The 22,950-nt window shown below is 38.1% G+C and overlaps 2 protein-coding genes and 1 long non-coding RNA gene across 8 annotated transcripts; 2 read left to right on the forward strand and 1 right to left on the reverse strand.

Annotated features, from left to right (window-relative positions):
- The first annotated feature begins 198 nt into the window (after window positions 1-198).
- LOC134202186 (uncharacterized) lies at window positions 199-4,398 on the forward strand. The gene is made up of 2 exons (XR_009977167.1): window positions 199-498; window positions 557-4,398. It is a non-coding gene; the product is annotated as an uncharacterized LOC134202186 (long non-coding RNA).
- LOC134202184 (uncharacterized) lies at window positions 3,718-9,462 on the reverse strand. Of its 6 annotated transcripts, none has more exons than XM_062677234.1 (5): window positions 9,240-9,462; window positions 8,892-8,969; window positions 8,589-8,801; window positions 7,594-8,512; window positions 3,718-4,439 (listed from the first exon to the last, which is right to left on the reverse strand). In XM_062677234.1, exons 4-5 carry the CDS (start codon window positions 8,507-8,509, stop codon window positions 4,381-4,383), a joined length of 975 nt encoding a protein of 324 aa, XP_062533218.1. In that variant the 5' UTR covers window positions 8,510-8,512; window positions 8,589-8,801; window positions 8,892-8,969; window positions 9,240-9,462; the 3' UTR covers window positions 3,718-4,380. The 6 variants fall into 6 exon arrangements, 5 of the variants coding, with proteins under 5 accessions (XP_062533218.1, XP_062533219.1, XP_062533216.1 ...); XM_062677235.1 differs by lacking the exon at window positions 9,240-9,462 and adding an exon at window positions 9,210-9,228; XM_062677232.1 differs by having other exon boundaries at window positions 8,589-8,969.
- Window positions 9,463-14,178: 4,716 nt separating this feature from the next.
- LOC134202183 (GATOR complex protein Iml1-like) lies at window positions 14,179-22,719 on the forward strand. Its single transcript, XM_062677231.1, is given in 7 exon segments — window positions 14,179-14,620; window positions 15,626-16,170; window positions 16,172-16,244; window positions 16,247-17,379; window positions 17,465-17,675; window positions 21,833-21,958; window positions 22,673-22,719. Coding segments are annotated over 7 exon segments (2,265 nt in total). The 5' UTR covers window positions 14,179-14,490.
- Window positions 22,720-22,950: the final 231 nt, after the last annotated feature.

Below are 22,950 nucleotides of genomic sequence, written 5' to 3' on the forward strand. Positions count from 1 at the left end.
ACAAGCAACAATCAATATGAAACTGCCGATTTTTTCATGGTTCCAGTTTCATAGACTTTGAACGATCCTCGGTACCCAGAAACGTCATTTCAGAATGTTGTTCGTAATTTATGAACGGCCTTTAGAACAAGATTTAGCACTGTCGTCTAGGTAACATTTTCGTTATTTGTTTTGATTTTTCATCCAACAATTGAAGAAAATGAAAATCAACTGTCGTGGAAATGGATCAGGAAAAACTTAATAACTAATATTTTTGCAACTGTCCCGGATTTAATTATACATTTTTATTTTTTAGCTGCATTATTGTTCTATCATCGGAACATCCAACATGCCAGTATTTTCGATCGTAGAGGATTACGTAACAATTTTCTCAATCATGTAAACCGAATGATGGTCCTGATTCTTCAGTAGTTTTTCGATTCACAGACGAACGATCCAAAACTACGGATTTATCAAAATTCCTGCCGAAAGTTGCCGCAAAAAATAATATCGGTTGAAGTATTGGAAACCTCCTAACCTGTCGCACACTTCCAGATAACACTTATTTTTTGTGTAGATGCATCGTAGCTCGTCTGGTTCTCCATCTAATTTGAGATCCTCCTTATCAAACAATTTCTGCTCCAATCCGTTACAAACGGCTCATATTCTGAAAATTTATCGGCAATCTCTCAGCACATGCATATACAAGTGGCTCTTCTCCGATGCTGGTATAGCGCACCTCGATACTTTGCCTTTAGGCAATGGTGTTTCAGTCCGGAGCATCTCCGGGACGGACAAAAGGAATATGTTTATTATTTGAATCTTAGCATGTTTGATTGTCTGAATACTGACTGTACTTCAAATCTATTGATTGTTTTGAGATTTTGTGGATGTATGAATATTGTAGCACTCCTCAATTTAAAAAGTGATGATACAGCTTGTTATGGAACCTAATTTTTTTTTCTAACGATACTCTGCTTACATATTTTATTCATCCATAAAAAAACAAAGAACTTCGTAAATTAATTCCTTTTGCATATAATGTTGAAGATTACCTTTTATAAAGGCTACTCTAGTCGATATAATACCAACAATCAATATGAAACTGGCGATTTTTTCGTGGTTCCAGTTTCGCATGCTATGAACGATCCTTGGTACCCAGTAATGTAATCGGTAATCAGTACGTAGTTTTTTATCGTTTTAGAACATCGAAGCAATCTGTACTCTTTACTCCCATTAGAGACAATTGACATTGTTTGTGTTATTTAGTAATCTCTTTTCTTCTGCAGCATTTGCGTGAAATGTCATTTTCTTCAACGAAAATTAAAAGATCAATCGTTCGCCTTACTTTGTATCACCCTGATCTCGGTGTTTTTTTATCTCCAATTTGTTTTATTTTAGTGCAAACGGATTCCTAATAATATCAAACTCATTGTAACGTCTACCGAATCCATTCCTATGCATACCGCTCCGCCAGCGGTTATTTTGGACTACAAAATGCATGGAGGAACGTAACGCGTGGAGCCGATCTTCCAGAGCTACCGTGAAACAAGGAGGAGAATGCTCGAAAGTATGCAAGAGCAATTCTTGGAAGCACTTCCGGAGGAATTCCTGGAGGCACTTCAAATTCCTTACGATTCACCTTTTAAATCTCTTGCTATTTCCAATGGAATGGTATCAGTGGCCGATGGCTGGCCGGTTGATTATACAGTCGGTGATATGGCTGACGGGCGGCCGGACGGAGAATTGGCCGACAGGTGGTCGGGCGACAATACGGCCAACAGCGGCTTGGACGAAGAGGTGGTCGGTGGGTTGTAAAGCCGGTATCAAACGACCGCTTGTTGAAACGTACGGCGGGAATCCGACTATGTGCCGGACTATAATACGGATGCGGCTCACGATTCTAGCCAGGCGACGAAGTTCCCAACCAATAATTCGGAGTTTGGAAATTTACCACCTCGTGATTTGGGAAAATGTCACGAATCACCAGTTCCAATGGACCAATTTTACAAGAAAGAAACACCTCTCTTTCCATCAAAGCCAGAAGTCACACTCCACTCAGTTGCTTTCGTTTTCCTTTCTCCAGCCCTTTGGCTTGGTACTCATTTGCCCACAGAAATCATGCGTTCAGTATTTCCGCCTTTAAATGTTGTTTCGCACTGGACAAGGCGCTCATTTTATTGGCTTGCGTTTCGACCACCCAAAGCAAGAAACCCACCGTTTGAAAAAAAAACAAATCTGACAAAATATTCATCACACTCGAATTAACAAAAAGTATACAACTGTTACCGCCGGTAACACACGATTTCAATTTAATTCGGAGACCATCTTCAACCGTAAAACATCTATGGTGTAGATTTCAAAGGGCGCAAATGTCGATTAGGGATAATAAGGGACCGGACTGGTTAACTCCTTTTATTGTATGTAGTTTATAGAATTAAGTTAAGAGATAATATTATTGATAAATTTGAATTTATAGTTTGAGCTACCGGTATGGGTTAGCTAAAAAAGAACTGGTTTCTACCCAAACAGTCATTTTATTTCTTTTACTTCAGAGCGAAGTCTCAGAGCAATGATATGCGCCCGCAGAAAAAGCTCGCGTATGCAGTGGACACATCCAAAGCGGATCTTCTTCTTGGAATCCGCTTTTTCTCGATAATTCAGAAGCAAAGGAAAAAACCATGGTCCATCATGCAGATTCGTTCCGTGTTAAGTGTTCTCACTCGGGGAAAATCACCAGCATGAAACAAAATCATAAATAAAAGTCAATGAATCATGCATGAGAAAACATTAGTCTGCAGTATAGTAGCCTGTCCAAGTTCGCGGCATAGCGTCAAACATCAATCTACGACTCTACTTCACGACATCACCAGTTGTAAAAAGAAATGTTAAAATTTGACAAGCAAAAACTTACCCCCGCCCATAAACTTGAAACTGTATTGTACTTATCTCTAGTGTTGTAGTGAGTGTGTAAAAATGAAAATGTGTATCTCTTGGCCGAGGTTCTGGGCCATCCGAATGACAATCTACAGGTTTTCTTTTGTTTTCGATAGCTATAAACACAAGAAGGCGAAATACGCTACGAGCATCAAGTCTATCAAGTGGAAGACTTTTTTCGGATCCTAATAAATAAATTAACAAATAAATCGTCATATCATTACTCTTTATTAAATACAAAGTAAACCTTGATTGGTATTTGGAGTTTTAAATTTTAATATAAATAAAATGTAAAAATCAAGACAATTTACTCATTATGTGGTTTTCTTAAAATTAAGCCATCCGGATATTTTCCACAAGTTCTTTTAGAAGCTGCTTAGAAGCTTTTATAACTTCGTGACAGCTGGCGGTTTTTTCTCTGATATTGGCTTTGCAACGTTGAAACTTAAACCCATACTTTTTAATATATCTTATCTCATTAACTGTGAATAAAATATATTTGGCCTTTCACGTTCAATGAAAAATATTGTACGTTTCTCTTTTTCCTTTCTTTTCCATAAGAAATAGGGTACTCGACAAAGGCTTCGCCAAGAGCGGTGGGAGTTCACGCTTCAGCTTTGACTATAGTTACTTGAGATATCAATTGGATTTAGGTCTAGTATTGCAGTGTAAATATCTGTTGTTTCAGTTTTGCTTCAGAATTTCATTTCAAAATTGTTTCAGAAACATAAAATTTTACTTAGGATTGTAGAAATCTCTTTATTCTAATAGATTGCTTAGCACACTGAAATAAACTAACACTTGTTGTTATCTCTCATAAAACTCAACCCATCTGTTTATTGCTCCCAGTATTTATAGTATTATAAACAATAGCTTTTGTTTACCACTGATAATGATTACATCAACATCGTTTCACATTCTTTTCTGCATCCTAGCACTATTACTATCGTAATTATTATTCAATTCTCGGAACTAGCCGTCGGTTCATTTCACTTGCTCTGCACTGACCGAAAACACTATATCCAACAATACCTTTCCCTTCTAGTTAATTTCATGTAAATTAAATTAAATTTGATCATATTACTCTTAGTATTATAATAATTCAAAAATATGTATTATCAGTTCAAAATTTAGTTCATGTATACAAATGCATCATCATGTTTCTTTTTCTTCAGTCTACTTGACCTTCGTGGAGTTCTAGATTCATTTCTAATCAGCTGTTGCACCGGCCGTTGAAAAGGTTGTAATGAGATTGGGTGTAGTTCGCGACTGGCGGGCATGGGTTGTTCTGGTTCGAAACCGAGGAATTCATCTGCGCTATCGTCGGCCTCCGAGAACGTTCGTTTGGTTCCTCGTGCATGGATTTCGCTTCGATCCGCCCTCTCTGGTATAGTACGTGTTCCACCATTTCCGCCTTCGCTGTCAGAGAAGTGGAGCGTACAATGACGCCTTCGTCCACTCTGACTATTCTGAATCTTCACCTGCCCCTTGTGGGCCGAGACGAGGGTTGACCCGATGGCGATCTGCAATACATTTTTAGAGATTCTTTTAACGAATGTTGCATTGATCCATTTTTCAATATCTTTTGGATTATGATTCTTATAATAAACCTTATCACCTAATTTCAAATTAGCATAAGGGTCGCAAACATCATCAATACTATTCTCATCTCTCAATTCTAATGGTTCAGCTAGATGTCGTTTATAGTTGTTCTTGGGATTTACAAGATCTAACACTGTCTTAGGTTTAAAGCACAGCACCTTTTCGGATGGATATTTCCCTCCATCAGACAAGCAAGTATTTCTATAGTTAAACAGAAAATAGTTGATTTTATCTTGAAGATCCATACTTCTCATTGTGGGATCCAATAGAAACTTCTTTAGGACTTCCTTAGAAACCCGAACTAACCGTTCGGCTTGTCCATTGCTTTGTGGGTGGTAGGGTGGACTTTTAAAAACTTGAATTCCTTGTTTTTCCAAAAAAAATGTAAAGTGTTTAGCATTGAATGGTGGTCCGTTATCGGTAACCACTACATCTGGAAGACCGAATTGTGCAAAAAATTCGATAAATTTCTTTATGACTTTTTCCGAATCGGTACCATATTTCATCCACTTTATCTCCAACCATTTTGAAAAACTATCCACAATCAGTAAATATGTACGTCTCTCAAAATAAAAAAAATCAGCATGAACCCTGCTAAATGGTCGGGTGGTAGGAATCCATTCTGAAATATGCTTTTCGTTAGAAGCTACCGACGTTTTAGCACAAACTTCACAATTTTTCACATATGATTCAATGTCGCAATTGATACCAAACCAATAAATACTTCGCCTGGCTTGTTGTTTCATTTTTATGATTCCTGTGTGATTAGCGTGAAGAATTTGCAAGACTCTTTTCTGTAACGAAACCGGGACAATTACTCTGTCCTGGAAAAGCAAGCATCCGTCTATTACTTCTAAATCTCGATGCTGCGAAAAAATGTTTCTAAAACACACGTCTACTCGCTCAGGCCATCCATTTTTCATATAGGCTATGATCTGTTGTAAATAAAAATCAGTATGCGTTTCTTTAGCCACTATAGAACTATCTAAAGGCATTTCTTGAGAAAAATTGAGACTATTCACGTATTGCTTCTCCAAACATTTAGGAACCTCAACGTTCAATGGGAAACGGGAACAGAAGTCGGCATTGGCCATTTTGTTTGCTGGCCGATATTCAATATTATAATCATAAATTGCTAACTCTATGACGTAACGTTGAATTCTCGTAACTGAGATTGAATTTCGGCCTGTTTTTCCAAAAATACCTAATAAAGGCTTATGATCTGTGAAAATAGTAAAGCTTTGTCCAAACAAGAATTTGTGAAACTTTTTTACAGTTGATACTACGGCCAAGGCCTCCAAATGCAAAATTGGATAATTTTTCTGTGCCTGATTAAGTGAAAACGACGTAAACCATATTGGTTTTTCTATTCCATCAATTATGTGTGATATAACTCCCCCAAGTCCATATGACGAAGCATCCGTACACTGACAAAAATCCAATCATATCCATTATGTGTGGCACACATAAATTTTGACTATAGCATTTACCACATAACGGCTATGTGAATTCGCATAGCATATATGTGGAAACACACATAACCATTATTACCTAATAACCTTTATGTGGATATTAACGCACACATAAAATTTATTTGGAATTTTTTTTAGATTTTTGCCATTAAAAATGTGTGGATTTTTATTAGTGTACTAACTACAATTGGCTTCTTTGGATCGTAGTAAGTGAGAACATCTGCGTTTAGTAACTTTAATTTGCAATCCTTGAATGCTTCATCGCATTTGAAGTCCCATGTAAACCTAACATCTTTTTTTAACAAACAATACAAAGGGTTTAATGTCGTAGACAAATTAGGCAAAAACTTTCCGTAGTAGTTAACTAATCCTAGGAAAGCTTTCAGTTCCGTGCTGTTTTTTGGTATTTGTGCTGCATTAATTGTTGATACTTTTTCCGGATTAGGTAACAGTCCATTTTCGGATAATATATGGCCTAAATAGGGCAATTGACTCACGAAAAAATTACATTTGCTAAAATTAACCTTCACGTTAGCCTTAGCTAGTCTATCTAACACCATTGTGAGTCGTCTGTAACAATCATCGAAGTCTTGTCCAGCAATAAGGACGTCGTCAAGGTAACAGTAAACATATTCAATTTCACTTAAAATGGTCTCCATGATTTGTTGAAAAATGGCTGCACTGGAGGATGCGCCTTGGGGTAGCCGATTGTATGTGAAAAGTCCTTTTATTGTGTTAATTACTACAATTTTTTTTGATTTCTCAGATAATTGGAGTTGCGTGTATGCTGTAGCTAGGTCTAATGAACAAAAGACCCGGCATCCAGCCAGCGAAGCAAATAAATCTTGAGCTGTAGGTAGGGGGTAGGTGTTAGCTATTAATACCTTGTTTATGGATACTTTACAATCGATTACAAGTCTGATATCTCCATCTTTTTTTACTATCGCCACGACTGGTGATGCCCATAAACTGGTTTTAATAGGCGAAATAATTTTATCTTTCTCTAATTGACTCAAATGATCCAAAACCTTATCTCTCAACCTATAAGGAACGTCATAGGGCTTCCGAAATATGGGCCTATCTTCTTTTAGTACTAGCTCTGCTTCGAAACCCACGATCGGTGACGAAAAATCCCTATTGAAGATGTCTGTATATCGCTGCTTGATAACGTTAACAATTTGCTCTTTGTTCTCTCCAATACTATTCACTCCATAGCTTTTTTGAGGCTTGTTCAAATTCAAAAAATTGTTTCTCCATCCGACAAAGAATACATCCATCCAATCTCTACCAATTAAGGAAGTAAAATGGTAGTCTCCGTTCAAAACAATTAACTCCAATTTAACGATGGAGCCGTGCAACGAAACTGCAACTTGTGCCTTTCCAAAAACTTCTAAATTAGAGCCGTTGATTACTATTAGTTTCCTACTACTATTTCTTAATTCAATGCCTTTGAATTTCTCTTTGAACTCTATTTTGCTCATTACAGACACTGCCGAACCACTGTCCACTTCCATTGAGCATGGCTTCCCTTCTATTTTGACCTCAAGTAGACAAGGTTTACTAACATTTCTAACAGACGAAATCATGAGGCATGGATAATCACCTTCTTCCTCGGTGTCGGAATCATAGTCTACTCGAAGCCGCTTAAAATAGTCATGAACATCATTAGCCTTCCTTTCTTCCTGTACTGTTGAGTCCACCTCCTTTACGAATTTCACCGAGTTTTTCTGGCTGTCTATGAAACGATAGCAGTTTTTCTGAATATGGCCACGTTTTCTGCAAAAATGGCAGACGAAATTTGCATATCTACCCCGACTCGAACTCCTCTGACCGGATCTTGATCGTCTTTCATAATTGTTGTAATTGGTCCGAGAATCCTCTCTTCTGCTGGTATACCTATCCCTAGATCTACTACGACTACGATCATACCTTTCCGTTCTTGATTGCCTGCCACCAAGCCTATACTTCACCGAATTAATTCCTTGGTTTCCTCCTGACTCTGAATGGAAATATTGCGTGTTACTATTCGCCATCTCAAATCCTTTTATAATCCTTTCTGCTGAGCGAACTGTGAGGTCTTCCTCATTCAACAATCGTTTTTGCAGTTCCCTATTGTAAACTCCGAACACTAACTGATCACGGATAGCGGAGTCACGAAATGTACCAAAATCACATAACTCGGCCAGGAGCTTTACCGCCAAAATGAAATTTTCACCATTTTCCGATGGGCTTTGCCGCCTACATCGAAATTTGTAGCGCAACATGATTTCTGAATCAATTTTATCAAACCGTTCTTTTAATTTTTTAGTTATATCTGCATACGATAAGGTTTTTAGATCAGTAGCTGGATATAACAACTTGAGCTCTTCGAAAACTGCCAAACCAGCACAACTCATAAAAATGTCCTTCTTACGATCCTCAGTTATATTATTCGACGAAAAGAAATAATCTAGCAGCTCAACATAATTACTGAACTTTGTACCGGGCACATAAGGGTCAATTGTGCCAATCAACGCCATTTTCTAATACACCAATTTAAAGAAATAAAAGATTTACACTACTATCAATTAGAAATAATATGAACAATAGTTCACGTACCTGGATTCTTCCACCACCGAGATACTGAGATGGTTCAATTTGTTTCCGCTTCTCAAAGCTTCTTTCCGGTTTCCGTCCAATTGGCTCCGCTCTGCTGCCGCTTGATCGATCCCAACGCTTGCTGGACCACCGTCCACCGATTCGTTTTTTATTATACGTTCTTTTGCCGCACAACAATGGTTGTTCCGAATATCAGCGTCACTATTCGACCGGCTGATGGCGAAGAAATACACAAAAGAACAAAGCACTCCTTACTACACAATTCCGTTGACCATAAGTACTAATCGCCCGCCAAGATCTCACCTTGTGCGACTTCCAATTTCTTCCACTTCACACCGTTTACAACAATACCGTCACTGCTAACTAATAACTTCACCGCACCTAATCGCGAAAGTAGCTTTTTTTTTTTTTATTGTAGATCCAGTTGAAAACCGAACTGAGCTCTCGCGACAATCGCATTTTCTCCCATTTCCGGATGTCGCAACTACATTGCGAGTAGTGCGCATCTATGTCATAGCCGTGCGCCATCGTGCGCACCACTCGCGATGCATTTGCGACATTCGGAAATGGGAGAAAATGCGAATGTCGCGATAGCTCAGTTCGGTTTTCAACTGGATCTACAATATCTCGTCGCCACTGAAATAAACTAACACTTGTTGTTATCTCTCATAAAACTCAACCCATCTGTTTATTGCTCCCAGTATTTATAGTATTATAAACAATAGCTTTTGTTTACCACTGATAATGATTACATCAACATCGTTTCACATTCTTTTCTGCATCCTAGCACTATTACTATCGTAATTATTATTCAATTCTCGGAACTAGCCGTCGGTTCATTTCACTTGCTCTGCACTGACCGAAAACACTATATCCAACACACACGAGCATTTCTTATGGTAATTCAACAATAGGCGAAGAAATTAGTTGTTCAACATTTGCGTGCGATGTGAAAATGGGATTTTAGGGGAACAATTAGATATTTCCAATACGGAACTGGGACCAATATGGGTGCTGGTTTAGCGAATCTGCACCTGCGGGAGCGCAAAATGTTGACTTTTGGGGAGTTGACCCATGTGGGCGGAAGTAGTGCGATTCTGCACCTGCGGGGGTGCAAAATGTTGGCTTTAAGGGAGTTGATAGTAGCCAACAGACTGTAAAGGTGTTCGGCCGCACGGCACACTAATTTTTTGTACACATACACGCTCACATCCACACATATAGCCTAAACAGACGAATAACAATTTTTGGATTTGGGCAAAGCTTCTTAGTTGTCGACCAAGTGTGACTGAGTAGGACGGATAGGCTGCCCCTATATATGGAAATCTTTCAATGCGAACATTAATTTGAATTTTACAGCCTACGAGAGTTTAAAAAAATCAATAGCATTTGCAGTAGCTGCAGAATTGGAGGTATTCAAAATTTTACACAAAATGAATCTGCAGGAAAAACTGAATCGAAATAGGTTTGTTCAGATGTTTATGGTGAGGGTCTTTTTAATCCAACATTATTTGTTTTATTTATTTATAAATAAGGATAAAATTAACATAGAAAAATCCTTTTTTTCTTCTAAAATCCCAGTTAGGCATTGTACGCATGTGTTTAATTCATACGTATGGAAACACACAGCTAGCAAATACACTTTTTGATTCGTATATGAAATTTTGTTTTTACAGCTTGCAAGCCTCACTCAAAAATGAATACTAGGTAACTGGTAACGTTCAGTGTAGCTGGCATCGGTGGATTCAAACCACTGAAATTTAATGATGTGATCCTTGGTCGTCCACGTTTCTCCGCGTTTCTCGGAATTCTCAAAACGTTTAACAGGTGGGTCATATCCGGACGCATTGAATTAGTGCTTAGATTAAAAGAATTTGAGCATAAGAACGATGGCAGTTAAAGAGATCTTTTACGAAGAATTCTTCGATGTTAACATGGTGACAGTTATGCAAGGTTTGTCATCATTCACGCCAAACAGAACCCATGATTAGCCAGCTGGAAGCTTACACAATTAAAATTGACATCCTTTAACGGGAATGGAGATGTGCCATCCGACGATCAACTGGAAGATTAATTTAATTTAATTTATGGATCATTCTTTGTTAAGTAATTTAAAGATACTAAATATATTCATTCAACACGTTTTGTGTTCGATGTCATCTAATTTAATGCGTCTGAAATTGGCCTAGACAAATCTTCAGTTATAACAATAATTTCAGTACGCTCGACGGGTATGTTTTAGTTTTTGTTCCATCTTTGCTGTCTCTGCCATCCAAGAAGATTATGGTCCTCACAGCCGTGAAACACTCAAAACGTACACCGACCATCATTATACTGTTCTGAATTCTTGCTTTCAAATTCATGATATCTTGTAGAATTTCATTTTCCACAGGTGCAAAAATATGTTTGTTTGTTGATAGTTGGGTTTTCGTTACTACGCGACGATAGAAGCAAGGGGCCCGTGGAAAGGAAAAATAAGCAATGTAATGATAACAATACAAGGGGATGGTCGATTTTGAAAATGTTTTGGGTACCGTAATCTTAGTACATTGGAACCATAAAATCAGTACTAATTTGTTCGGACCCCAACATCTTGATTATTATATCTATGATAATACGAGACTGCTCAGCTGCCAATCAGATCAGAATCAAGGATAAAGTCAGTCACTAACTTTGGAAGTACTTAGTGAATAATAAGCTGTGATGTGTCAATGTCCTTGTTAGGGATGTGTTAAGAGTAAAAATCGTTAAGCAGTTAACCATGGCTTACAAAAATATACATTCCTGATTGGTTACTTATATAAGGATATAAGATTAACAGTTACTATCCTGAAAGTGCTTGTATTGGTTGTTCCAACATGATGATGACTACGCCATACATTCGATACGATTTATTCCATTTCCTTCCTATTACTATTATATCGAAAAATCACATAGGTATGTGGTACTGCATGACTTTGGAAGCACAAGATATATTCGAGCGTTTTTCAGAAATATTTCCGAAATCCATAACCTGCATATAGGCTGCTATTGAGGTTCGATTTTAATTCGTTCAATTGCAGTGTTGTTGCTTTTGTTGCTTAGTCAATCATTAGTTGTTTGCGGTAAATATTTTGTCAAATAGCCACAATAAGTAACACGCTAGGGCATGGAGAACATGTAAGATGAAAATTGAGTCATAGCGAAGCGAGTATTAGACAAATAGCTTAGGGCAATCGAAATAAAGCCCCAAACGCAATACAACGGAACGGCGACGGAAACGGCAAATTTGACAGAAAATATATGGGCTAACTGTCAAATTTTCCGTTTCCGTCGCCGTTCCGTTGTATTGCGTTTGGGGCTTAAGTCGCAAATTAGTCGAATTGCACACTGAAACTAACTTGCCCCTCCTAGGAGTAGCATCCAATGCGAATGCGTAATTGACGTTAGGAACTGGTCAGGTTTAAGGCTACCTTACACCTCGGGAAAATTTTCCGCCGGAAAAATCAAAATCCGTAAAATCAAAATCCCGGCCCCATTTAAAATGCACGGGGACCAAAATCCGGCGGAAAATTTTCATGAGGTGTAAGGTACTCTTTAGCGCCCACTTATTATTTGTCGTAAGGGCCTGTTAACAAATTACGTAACGCAGAAATCGGAGTTTTTGACCCCCTCCCTCCCCCACGTAACAAAAAGTAACATTTTTTGTACCCCCTCCCTCCCCCATATAACGCGTAACTGTGAAAATTTTTAAGGTTTTTTTTTATGAAGCATGTGGATTTTTGGTATTAAATACCACAAACAAATTTTGTTTGAACATATTTATGGATAGATCAAAATTCAATTTCTTAGAATTAAAACTCTCTAAGTTGCCTTTCTAATCAGAAAACCAATTCCAAATAAGTGTCGCCCAAGAAAGAGCATATTATGCAGAAATGCAGAAGAAAAAGCGCATCAGGAATTCAGCAATGTGGCAAACAGACTTGATACTATTTTCAATAATTTTTCGAACAAAGTTCGGTATCTTTAGGGATTTTTGAGAAATATACATCAAAACAGACAACTGTGAGATAAAAAGTGACTACTGAGCTAATATGAGACAATTATGCGTGGAAGGGTAGTTGAGCGGTTAAGTGTTTTCGTATACATCGTCTTGATCAAGATATGTCAGCAACTGGTTCAATCATTCATAAAAAAAATCAAATTCAAATTCAAAAAGCAAAAAATTTCATTAATAATAATAATTACTGTCAAAGGATGGAGAGAACTGGGGATGCGGAAAAAAGACAGTAGTCGGAGAGTCGGAATGAGTCCATTCACCAAGCTACTGGTGTCCGTTGAAGATAAAAATTGCCGTAACAAATTCCGGGACGTTACCGCGTGAAAATTGAAGTTCGTTGACACCCTCGTAGCCGGGAGTGGAGTGTTGTTCCAGTTTACGAATTACTGCACACGATTCGCCAGTGACCAGCGAGTACCATTCACCAATTTCGCTAGGTCACACGGTTCATGAGCGTTCTACGACGGGCAATAGCAACCCCTGACTACCTTTCGGCATACATAATGGGCATCAAGTGACGGACAAAGGATACCCGTGCCGGTGACTAGCGAGAACCAGAATCAGACGCGGCGGGTGGTCGTGTTACTGAGGAGAAGGTAAGGTTGTGTGATTTCGCGCCCGCTTACCGGGAACCCTATCCGTCAATGAGCACGTAAATCGACTGATAAACCGAGGCGAAAGAACCTGCCACGAATGCCAAGCGGAACAACCAACGTCAGCCCTGTATTATACTGGTCTGTGAGTGGTCTTCTATTTCGTGACGTTTCACTTCGCACATATGAGTGTTGTTGAGTCCTCTTCCAGCATGTCGCCGACCCTGAGAGGGTATAGCCACGGGGCTAGTCGAGCATAGTATCACTTGATTTTTTGTATGTTTTGTTCCTTCGAATTATTCCCGATTATTACCTAAAATGAGAGAATAATTAGTGAATACAAGAAACGTATATTCGGATGAATGATATTTGTCGACATCACCCAATTCCACAGGAAAATCATAAACAAACAAACACGATGATACCCATGGCAACGGTGAACAATTAGAACAAATTCAAATTTTCAACAAAGGATTGCTTAGTCATACTGGGAACCGCTGGGTACCGAAATCTTAGTACACTGGAACCACAAAATGAGTACTAATTTGCTCTGACCCCAACATCTTGATTATTATATCTATGCTACAAGTATCAAACCGATGATGGTGATGAAACCAAATATGCACTACAACATGATGCATATAGATTATAGCCAATTAAAGCTTGTTGAATCATAATTTGGCAAAATAATTTAAATGACTATAGGGCCATTAGCGTTTTACTACTTATGCTTCTACTGTTATTAACGCACACATAAAATTTATTTGTAAATTTCTTTAGATTTTTGCCAAAAAAATGTGTAGATTTTTATTATGTGTAATATTATCATTCAGTATTTTGAACTCAATTTTAGGGTTGATTTATCTGGCTGTGTACTTACTAACATAAACAAAGAGCGCACTTCGTTGGACCTGTACATGCAATACATTGGTTTCAGAACTGTCATAACTTCATAAAATCAAAAACAAAAGTTCATAAATAAATTTGTGTTGAGTTTTTCTTAAAATTCAGATGTAAATCATTCAAATTTGGGTACTCAAGAAGTTTTTTTGTTGTGCCATTAGTTTGTCAAGCAGAATATATACGAGTTTGTTCAAATAAAGTCGATTGTATTTGATTTTTGTTGGTGCTATCCTACTACCAACAGCTGCTAACACTGAATCAATATAAAAACAAAACTTCTGATAACGAATGTGTGATAATGAGCTACTGATAGGATTTACCAAGAGTACGTTATTGCAATAAGGAATTCAGTCATCCTGTCGAAAAGATGCAGATCCACGCCGTGAGTAGTTCGTCGTCTATCAATGGTCTGGCAAAAGCGTCGTCTACTTCATCTCATCCGGACAGCGAAATGAAGAAATTGTGCCGAATTATTGCTCATAATAGGAGCTTTAAAGGTAAGATTATAGTAGATACTAAAAAGTGATTTAAGAATATGTCTTTCGGACTACACAAACCATTAACTATGTTATTGAAGAAATAAGACGAAGGTAAAATAATTAGTAATCACTCAATCACATGTTATTGAAGAGTAACCATGCAAATAGATTACGAACGTAAACAAACATATTAAGGAAAATTATCGCTATCGTTTCTTTTGCAACATATTTATTACTTGACCAAAGCTGGACAGTGGACACTAATTGGAAATGTTAATACACTGCCCGCGAATGAGAACAAAACCTATTCCAGCGATTTCCCGTATACTATATAAAAATCAAATCATTGAGGATGAAATGGAGTGAATCTACAAAGTCTCATTTTTTGGAATTTTAATTGCTTCAGAAAATAGATCCTCTGCAAACAAGGATGGAAGATTAAGTAGTATGTTTCGGTCATTAAACAGTTTGTTCATAATACAAACGCTTGTTATATTTAACTTCCAACTGCTAAAGACGGCTATGTTTAGACTAGGGCCAGGCTTGCAGCATATTTTTCTACTACACATGTTGTTTACATTTCTTAGTTCAATAAGCCGTAATCGTAGCCTTAATGTAGTATTGGTTGATAAAAACTGAGGATGTAACGTTATTAACGACTGTTAGTAAGACTCCCCCTCAGCGAGACTTGGGATTGCTAGATATGTACATTGCGAAAGAACTAGAAAATATTAAATTTGTAGCCAAGCTTTTAATTGGAATGTTTTCACTTGTCGTGAAACCATAAGTCGAGTCAAGTACAAAACAGAACTAAATTGTTTTATGACAAATAAATTTTACATAATTATTAATCGTGTAACGGCCTTCTTAATTGCCAGTAATATTTGGTTCATTTTGCGGGGAATAACCAAGGCGTAGGATTGTAAGTTCGGTTCTCGTTAAGCAGGCCAAGGTCCACTTGGATTGTAAAGCCATAGAAGAAGAAGAACACTAATGGTAATTAATTTTGTACTTTTTTCGTAGACGAAGATTTACTTTTGAATCCAAAGGATCATCCGGAGCTGAAATTAAAGGACATCGTTGAAATTTACGACCCGGAAGACGATGGAGTTCGATTGCTGCTGCAGGTGACTTGTCTTACGGAAGACTTGATGAATAGGGAAACAATCAGTGTCGAAGCGAACGTAGCACTGGCTTTCAATTTGAAGCCTTACAAAGATGTGTATATGCGCAAGATGGACCCCAATGAAGTGGCCTTGGATTCGGTGGAGATTACTTTCAAAGATCAGTACATGGGTCGGTCGGAGATGTGGAGGCTTAAGACATATCTGACGAACACTTGTGTTTATTTGAACAAAAAAATCGAATACTGCGAGAGCTGCATCCGTTGTCAGGTGTATGAGATGTGGTCACAGGGTGACAGAGTGGCATGTGGAGTCATTACAGAAGACACCAAGGTGGTTTTCAGAAGTAATACTTCAATGGTTTATCTGTTCATTCAAATGTCGTCGGAGATGTGGGACTTTGATATCCATGGTGATTTGTATTTCGAAAAAGCGGTAAACGGCTTTTTTAGCCGACCTGTATACGAAATGGAAAAAGATCGGCAGTAATCATGAGGTGACAATTGTGATGTTTTCAAGGACTTTTATGCAGCTCGGTGCCTCGATGAGTTCCTACTCCATATGAGAGATTGTCTACAGATGGACTATAAAGGTCGATACTACGAGGATTTCTATCGCATCGCGATACAAAATGAACGTTGTGATGACTGGAGTTCAACGTTGGTTCAGTTGAGGCGTCTTTTTACTGGCTATAGGGACGTTGTTCTGAAGTATCACGAGCGCCCGGATGTGGACATAAAAATCCCATCCGCAATCAATTCTACAGCAGCACAAGGAAATTTCTTAGAAGTACTGAACATATCGTTGAACGTTTTTGAAAAACATTATCTGGACAGAAGCTTTGATCGCACGGGACAGCTTTCGGTTGTTATTACACCGGGGGTTGGCGTTTTCGAAGTTGATCGGGAGCTTACCAACATCACGAAACAACGAATCATTGATAATGGAGTTGGGAGCGATTTGGTTTGTGTCGGTGAACAACCGCTACACGCCGTTCCGTTGCTGAAATTTCACAACAAAGATTCACTGACATCAATCGATGATTACTCCATGCCTCATTGGATAAATCTTAGTTTCTATTCGACTAACAAAACAGGAGGATACTCATCGTTCATACCACGCATTAAACCACCACCGATTGTTTCCGAAGCCAATCTTTGTGAGAACGCAGATGCATTTCAATCACTGCTGCCAAAGAAAGAGAGTAAAAACGAGTATATTCACAATTGTTTGTTCGACTATGATGCTTACGACGATCAAATTTTTCAACTGCCTTCGGTTCAGGGAACTTGTTCGCTGCAACGTGTCGGTCGTACCAAGAAAACTTCTGTTCCTAGCCTGGATAACTTTGGCACATATGGAAATACCCGGGAATGGGAGAATATGTTGTTCCCTTGTGAATTGCGGCGGAAAATGTCCGATCCGGATATTCACCACAACACGAATAACATGTTGAATATGAGTCTCACGTCAAACAGTAGCTCGCCAAGTGCAACAGAGAAGATCAGCGATAAGAATATGAATCGGAGTTTCGGATCGACCAGTGGACCGGTGGTTAGAACAGGAAGAGCATTGATCAATCCTTTTGATCCGTCCCATGTCACTATCAAACTAACGTCCAACAGGAGGCGGTGGACACATATCTTTCCCAAGGTTTGTAATTTTACTCTGCTCTTCATTCCTAACTATAGTATGAATCATATTATCTTTGTTTTTTTTTTTTATATATTATTTGTAGGGCCCTCAGGGTGTTCTTATCCAGCAACATCACTATCAGGCTGTACCGACGACAACAAAGTCCACCAACTATGCAACGTTCGATTTGGATTCCAGCAGTGAATATGCGCATACTTCTACATGCACGTGGGGTCGAGGAAGGTATGGAAGCAATGCCTCATTCGATAGTCGTTTGAACGATGAAGACCTAAAATGGATTTCGGATAATAGAGGTTTGTATATAAATTGAAGATCTACTTTAAAGATATTTTTGTTTTAATCTCCATTTTTGAACTTGACCTACCTTTCGATCTTAGTACTATAACCATTTTTGCTGTAATAAGGCAAAGACAAAGGTGCTGTTTGAACGAGATGGCGCCACAACATTTAAAGTAAAATGAATTTTCTTGTATGGACAAATCATCCGTTCTCATTAACTACGCATCGGATCAATATGAAACCTAGGTCAAAAAGCTACAAATAATTTTTAGATTTTTTGTTCCCACGACTTGTTTTACAGTTCTAAACAATAAAAGAGATTTCATTGTACCTCCATACTAAATTCTAGCTGTATACTTTCAATTATTCTAAGACTGTTCTCCACCTCGTGTGTGGAAGCAACATTGAAAGCTTACGATATCGAACAGCAGATGTCACTAGTGTATATGCAATATTACATTGATACAAACACAAGCAACACCACCTGTCGCCTGATAATGGAAATATTGCAATTATACCATCAGGTGTAGTGGCTGTTGTTAAAATATTTAGGAAGGGCCTCAAGCGGAATTTTTGCTAGAATGCAACTGACGATCTCCTATTGAACGATAATGTGTATGGCTTTGTACGAAGCTACTATACTGAAGGTGACTGAGATCGAATCTCTATACGGTCTGATGAGTTTTCGAGTGGCTCATTTTCTCGCCTTTCTGAAGCATAGAAATCGTACCCTCAATAAGTGTGTAAGGACTTAATGAATCAGAAACCACGAGAGGGCAAATGTTTCATTTGTGGGATGCGATTCCAATAGATAGAAAGTAAAAAATATACAGAAGGGGGGCTAAACCGTTTGGCATAATGGTCGATTGGCATGAGGAAAAGAAAATTATTATTTATGATAATCATGTTCTTTATGGAAAATAAAATTAGACTTCAACATAGACATTTTGAAATTTACAACGAAGAAGGCAAAGCACTGGCATAACGCGTGCTCAATTCTTTTGCCCTTATTCCGAGCAATCGCTTAATTAAACAAAAATAGTGCACTATCGTCTCTTTTAGACCAGCTGAAAACTGCTGCTTATATCCACCGATCATGTTTGTATCGCGCCGACGTAGTTTGACCGTCTTGCAGGTTCTACTCCTCACTGCACGTTCTTCCATCTGTTTCGACTATTCGGTGGGGCAGCCTCGAAAGTTCACCGTATGGTTGCCACTACAATTAGCACATTTGTCCTGCGGATTTGCTTTCACAGGCTGTTTTTATTGAACTGTTTCATGCCTTGCTCCGCATTTAACGAACAGAGGCTGCATGTTGCATGTTTTACCGTGTCCATAACGTTGACACCGGTGGCATAGGACGATATCAGACTTATTTTTGATCAAGTGTCTCCAACTGACAGTAGTGCTAAACAACGTCTTGATCTTTCTCAGTTCGTTGAGCTTGACCTGCCCTTTTTATGACGTATACTGCCGTGAATCGCATATTTGTCCCCATATGAATAGGAAACACAGCAAAGATGGGACAGATATACGATACACGGCAGTATAGCAGATACAAAACGGCATCTTCCACATCCACGTTTTTGTTCTCAGAGAACACTTTAATTTTAACTGGTTATATATTATAGTAGTTTAGTTCGCTTCTCAATTCATTCAATTCACCCACCATGTTTCAGAGCATCAACTGACTTTTGAAACTATTCTTTACCTGCAACGATCAGTCTTCATTCTTGTTTTATTTTATGTTGTATTTATCCTGCGGAATTTCTGTCGACGAGAGAAGTTAAGGCAGGTTTTTCGTGCCTATCTCAGCTACTGTAATGTGGGGACATCAGATTTTTTTAAGCTCGAGAGCGAGACGAGTTTTTGATATCTACTTCGACATTGGTACACTCTAAATAATCATCACGTCATATTCACGTGAAAAATCACGTAACTGATCTGTCTTGAACAAACGACGATTGTTACGTGATGTTAGTAATGTTCACTTGAAATTCACGTAACTTTTACTAAAAATCTTGGTGAATATGTTTGTATGTACTCGTAAACAATTAAAGTGAAATTGTGTTAGTGTGATTGCAGCTTCGGTATTTGCGGAAAACTAGCATTGTAAACAATCTTCACGTCAGATTTACCTGAAAACAAATATGGTTCTCATCCACCATACTTTTCACGTGAGAGTGACTTGATACTCACGTAAGAATAAAAGACACATAACCTAAACATAATTATAGAATTTGCAGAGGTAAGCGATATTTCATGTGCAACTAGACGGGGATTTTCCGAACCTGCATGTTCCCTCCTTGGAAAAAAATCAGCGGAAGTCGTATAAAATTTTTAAGATTCGTAGAAAGTAATATGGAAGAAGATGAAGCTACATGAAGCCTATAACTACCGTTTTCGGTAGCGTTAGTAGAAAATTTCTATTCCAGATTTCAACTGCCAAGACTGAACTACTTTTTGCTTGATTTAACAGCGGAAATAGCAGCAATTTTTGAGAAAGAAACTAATTTCATATTTTTCTACAAATCTAATAAATTTTATTCGACATTTTTCAGTAACTGATTTGTTCTCCAACAGTGTTTTCCCGAAGCGCAATGGCCGAATGACAGCATTTTCTGTCTAATGATAAAAACATCATTCTGCATCAAATGCAGTTCAACGCATCAAGTGCATCAACAATACGAAGAAGTCTCCTGTTTACGGCTGCAGGCAGTCACTAGCTTATTTTGCATTCATTAAAAAAACAATTTTGCAATATATTTCAAACCATGTAGTGGTTACCTGATGTCATATAGCTTTTACTGAAATTTCACATAACCAGTACGTAGAAATCACGTAAAGTTCACCTGATCAAACACGTAACTACTTTCAAACTTCACGTCATTAGTACTGGAAAATCCAGTCAGATTCACCTGATAAATCACGTAACTCAACGAGGTAAAATTTTGTTCAGGTTACATGCCATTCAGGTCACTCTTACGTGAAAAGTATGGTGGATGAGAACCACATTTGTTTTCAGGTAAATATGACGTGAAGATTTTTCTTCTGAGATAGCATCTTCTGTTAGTGAATTGAATAGGGTGGGTGTACCAATTGTCGCCATACATAAGAACAATTTTTTTTTTAAATAAGTAAAAGGCCTGTGGGTTGACTTTATATATCAAGCGAAAGGTTTTACTTCCTGCTCCATATACAGATGTGCTCGACTTGCGGTTAGCGGCAGTTTAGAACAGCTGTGAAAACCACAACAAAATTTGTTATAATCATCAAAATTGATTAATCCATAATAGGAACGCATGCACCAGTTGTGACACTATTCTTAATTTTGGTTCCTTATTTGGAAAATTCCATTGTTTTCTTATGGGACTGGCCAAATAGGGATCACTAGTGCGACAACTGGTACAAAGGACGTCAAAAATTAAGCAAAATCAATTTTTACAATTATGCTTTGCTTGTTTTGGAGGAGATCAAAGGTTTTATCGTATCATATGAATATGCTTTATCGATATGAACTTGGTTTGCGGTGATTTGATTGGCCATTTGGCATATAAAGCACTAGTGCGACAACTGGTACATCTAGCCTAGCTATATTGTCTTAGTTGGATACTGCACCCATACAAATGTTTCTAGTTGAAGCAGTCAGATTACCAACAGCAGAAATCTTCAAAATCAAGTAATCTGAGTGACTTTTCTTTTGACGTTTTGTACTCACTGGATTCGCATCCTCGACGGAGTGATAAGTAGCTTGGGTATTCCTGGAACTACATATTATAAACACATGTCACATCTTATCTTGATTTTCGGGTACTTATTCAAAAGGACGTATGTGAATTCGTAATAAACTTTTCGCTTTTGAGGTCGCTTTTGAGTAGATTACATCATGTATGTTGAAAAAAGTGTGTGCGTTGGATAGTTCAGTCCATAACGGCGTTCTGAATTTCCAGAATGAATCCAGGACATCAATAATTCTCGGCTACGACCGACGCAAAGGTCAAATAAACCGGACCGTGTTGCAAGGAATACTGTACTCCTTTATGCATACAAATATCACGTGGCAACATCTTTTTCATCTCGATATTATTTCATCCTTCTAAAAAATAATAATTTAATATCCTTACTTTTAATCAATTTAGTTTATCGTTTACATTATGCTTACAAATTTCAGGGAATCGTCGGAAATCTGGGTTGCACTCAGCTGCCGGTCCAACGGTGACGGTTACTCCTTCCAAAAGCCTCACTTTACTTTGGGGTGTAACAGGGGAGCAAGAATGGACCCCATCGCTCACTACAGGTAATATCTGTGCATATTAACTAATGAATGCTTACTCAAAGAAAAAGTCATTTAATCAAACTGCCGTTTGCCATGATTTTCCCATTTAGTTCCATTTAATCAAAGCGCCACATTTCCATTCATTAATATGGCTATTTAAATATAAATAATCGAAATAATATATATTTTTACGTTTCATGTGCTTTCAACGTTCATCCAACGATCTGATTCGAATATTGATGTTTCATTTGAAATTTTCATATTGACTTTCGTATATAATCGTAACACTCGCGGTGAATCACGATTTGAACGATTTACAATGGACTACCGGAAACTCATCAATTCTTGTAAACTGATGATCGCGCGATTAACTAAACAATCTCACACCACTCAAAACCGGAACATCAATTAATTAAACCTTCATCAACAACGACGTCGATCAATCAACTGCACGGGTATCCTCCTTCGTTGCCATCAACAAACGATGCATCGCTGTTTTTCTTCCAACCACTGCACTGCCACCTACAACTACACGACCGAACTACAACACACTGTCTGCTGCTACGCTGTTACTACTCTTATTATACTACCACACCAAACACACTACTGTTTGATATCCTTCACTGACCGTGTACTACATGTGTGCTTCTACCTTCTCCATGTGCTACACACCATCCGACCGTGCGGCTACCTAAATGTGTGCCTACCACTTCCCCGTGTCATGTGTTGCTGCAGCCGGACGAGTGATCATAGAGTTGGACCAATATGCTGTATCTCATTAAAATTTTTATTCCTTTTTTCCTCGAAAGTATTGTCTCATCACGCTGTTTATACGGATTTATTCTGTTTCACGCTATGTTCCTTTTATATGTATCCTATTTTATGTGATTTCTTCTACACCTTGGCTTATTGTAAATGCACTCTCTGTACAGATTACTTTACACTATTCTAGTTGTTTTGTTGGCTACGTCTTCAATGTGTTTAGGAAATGGTACCAAAAATTAGAATCCCCC

Source organism: Armigeres subalbatus, unplaced genomic scaffold, assembly GCF_024139115.2.
Source record: "Armigeres subalbatus isolate Guangzhou_Male unplaced genomic scaffold, GZ_Asu_2 Contig1075, whole genome shotgun sequence".
In the NCBI taxonomy this organism is placed as follows: Eukaryota; Metazoa; Arthropoda; class Insecta; order Diptera; family Culicidae; genus Armigeres; species Armigeres subalbatus.

Bases quoted from the DNA above. Each gene is read 5' to 3' on its own strand.
- LOC134202184 (XM_062677234.1), bottom strand. From the start codon at position 8,509: ATGGCGTTGATTGGCACAATTGACCCTTATGTGCCCGGTACAAAGTTC. The intron at 4,440-7,593 runs GTGATTATCCAT...AATGTATTGCAG, and splicing joins TTCCGACACCGAGGAAGAAG to ATCGCCATCGGGTCAACCCT.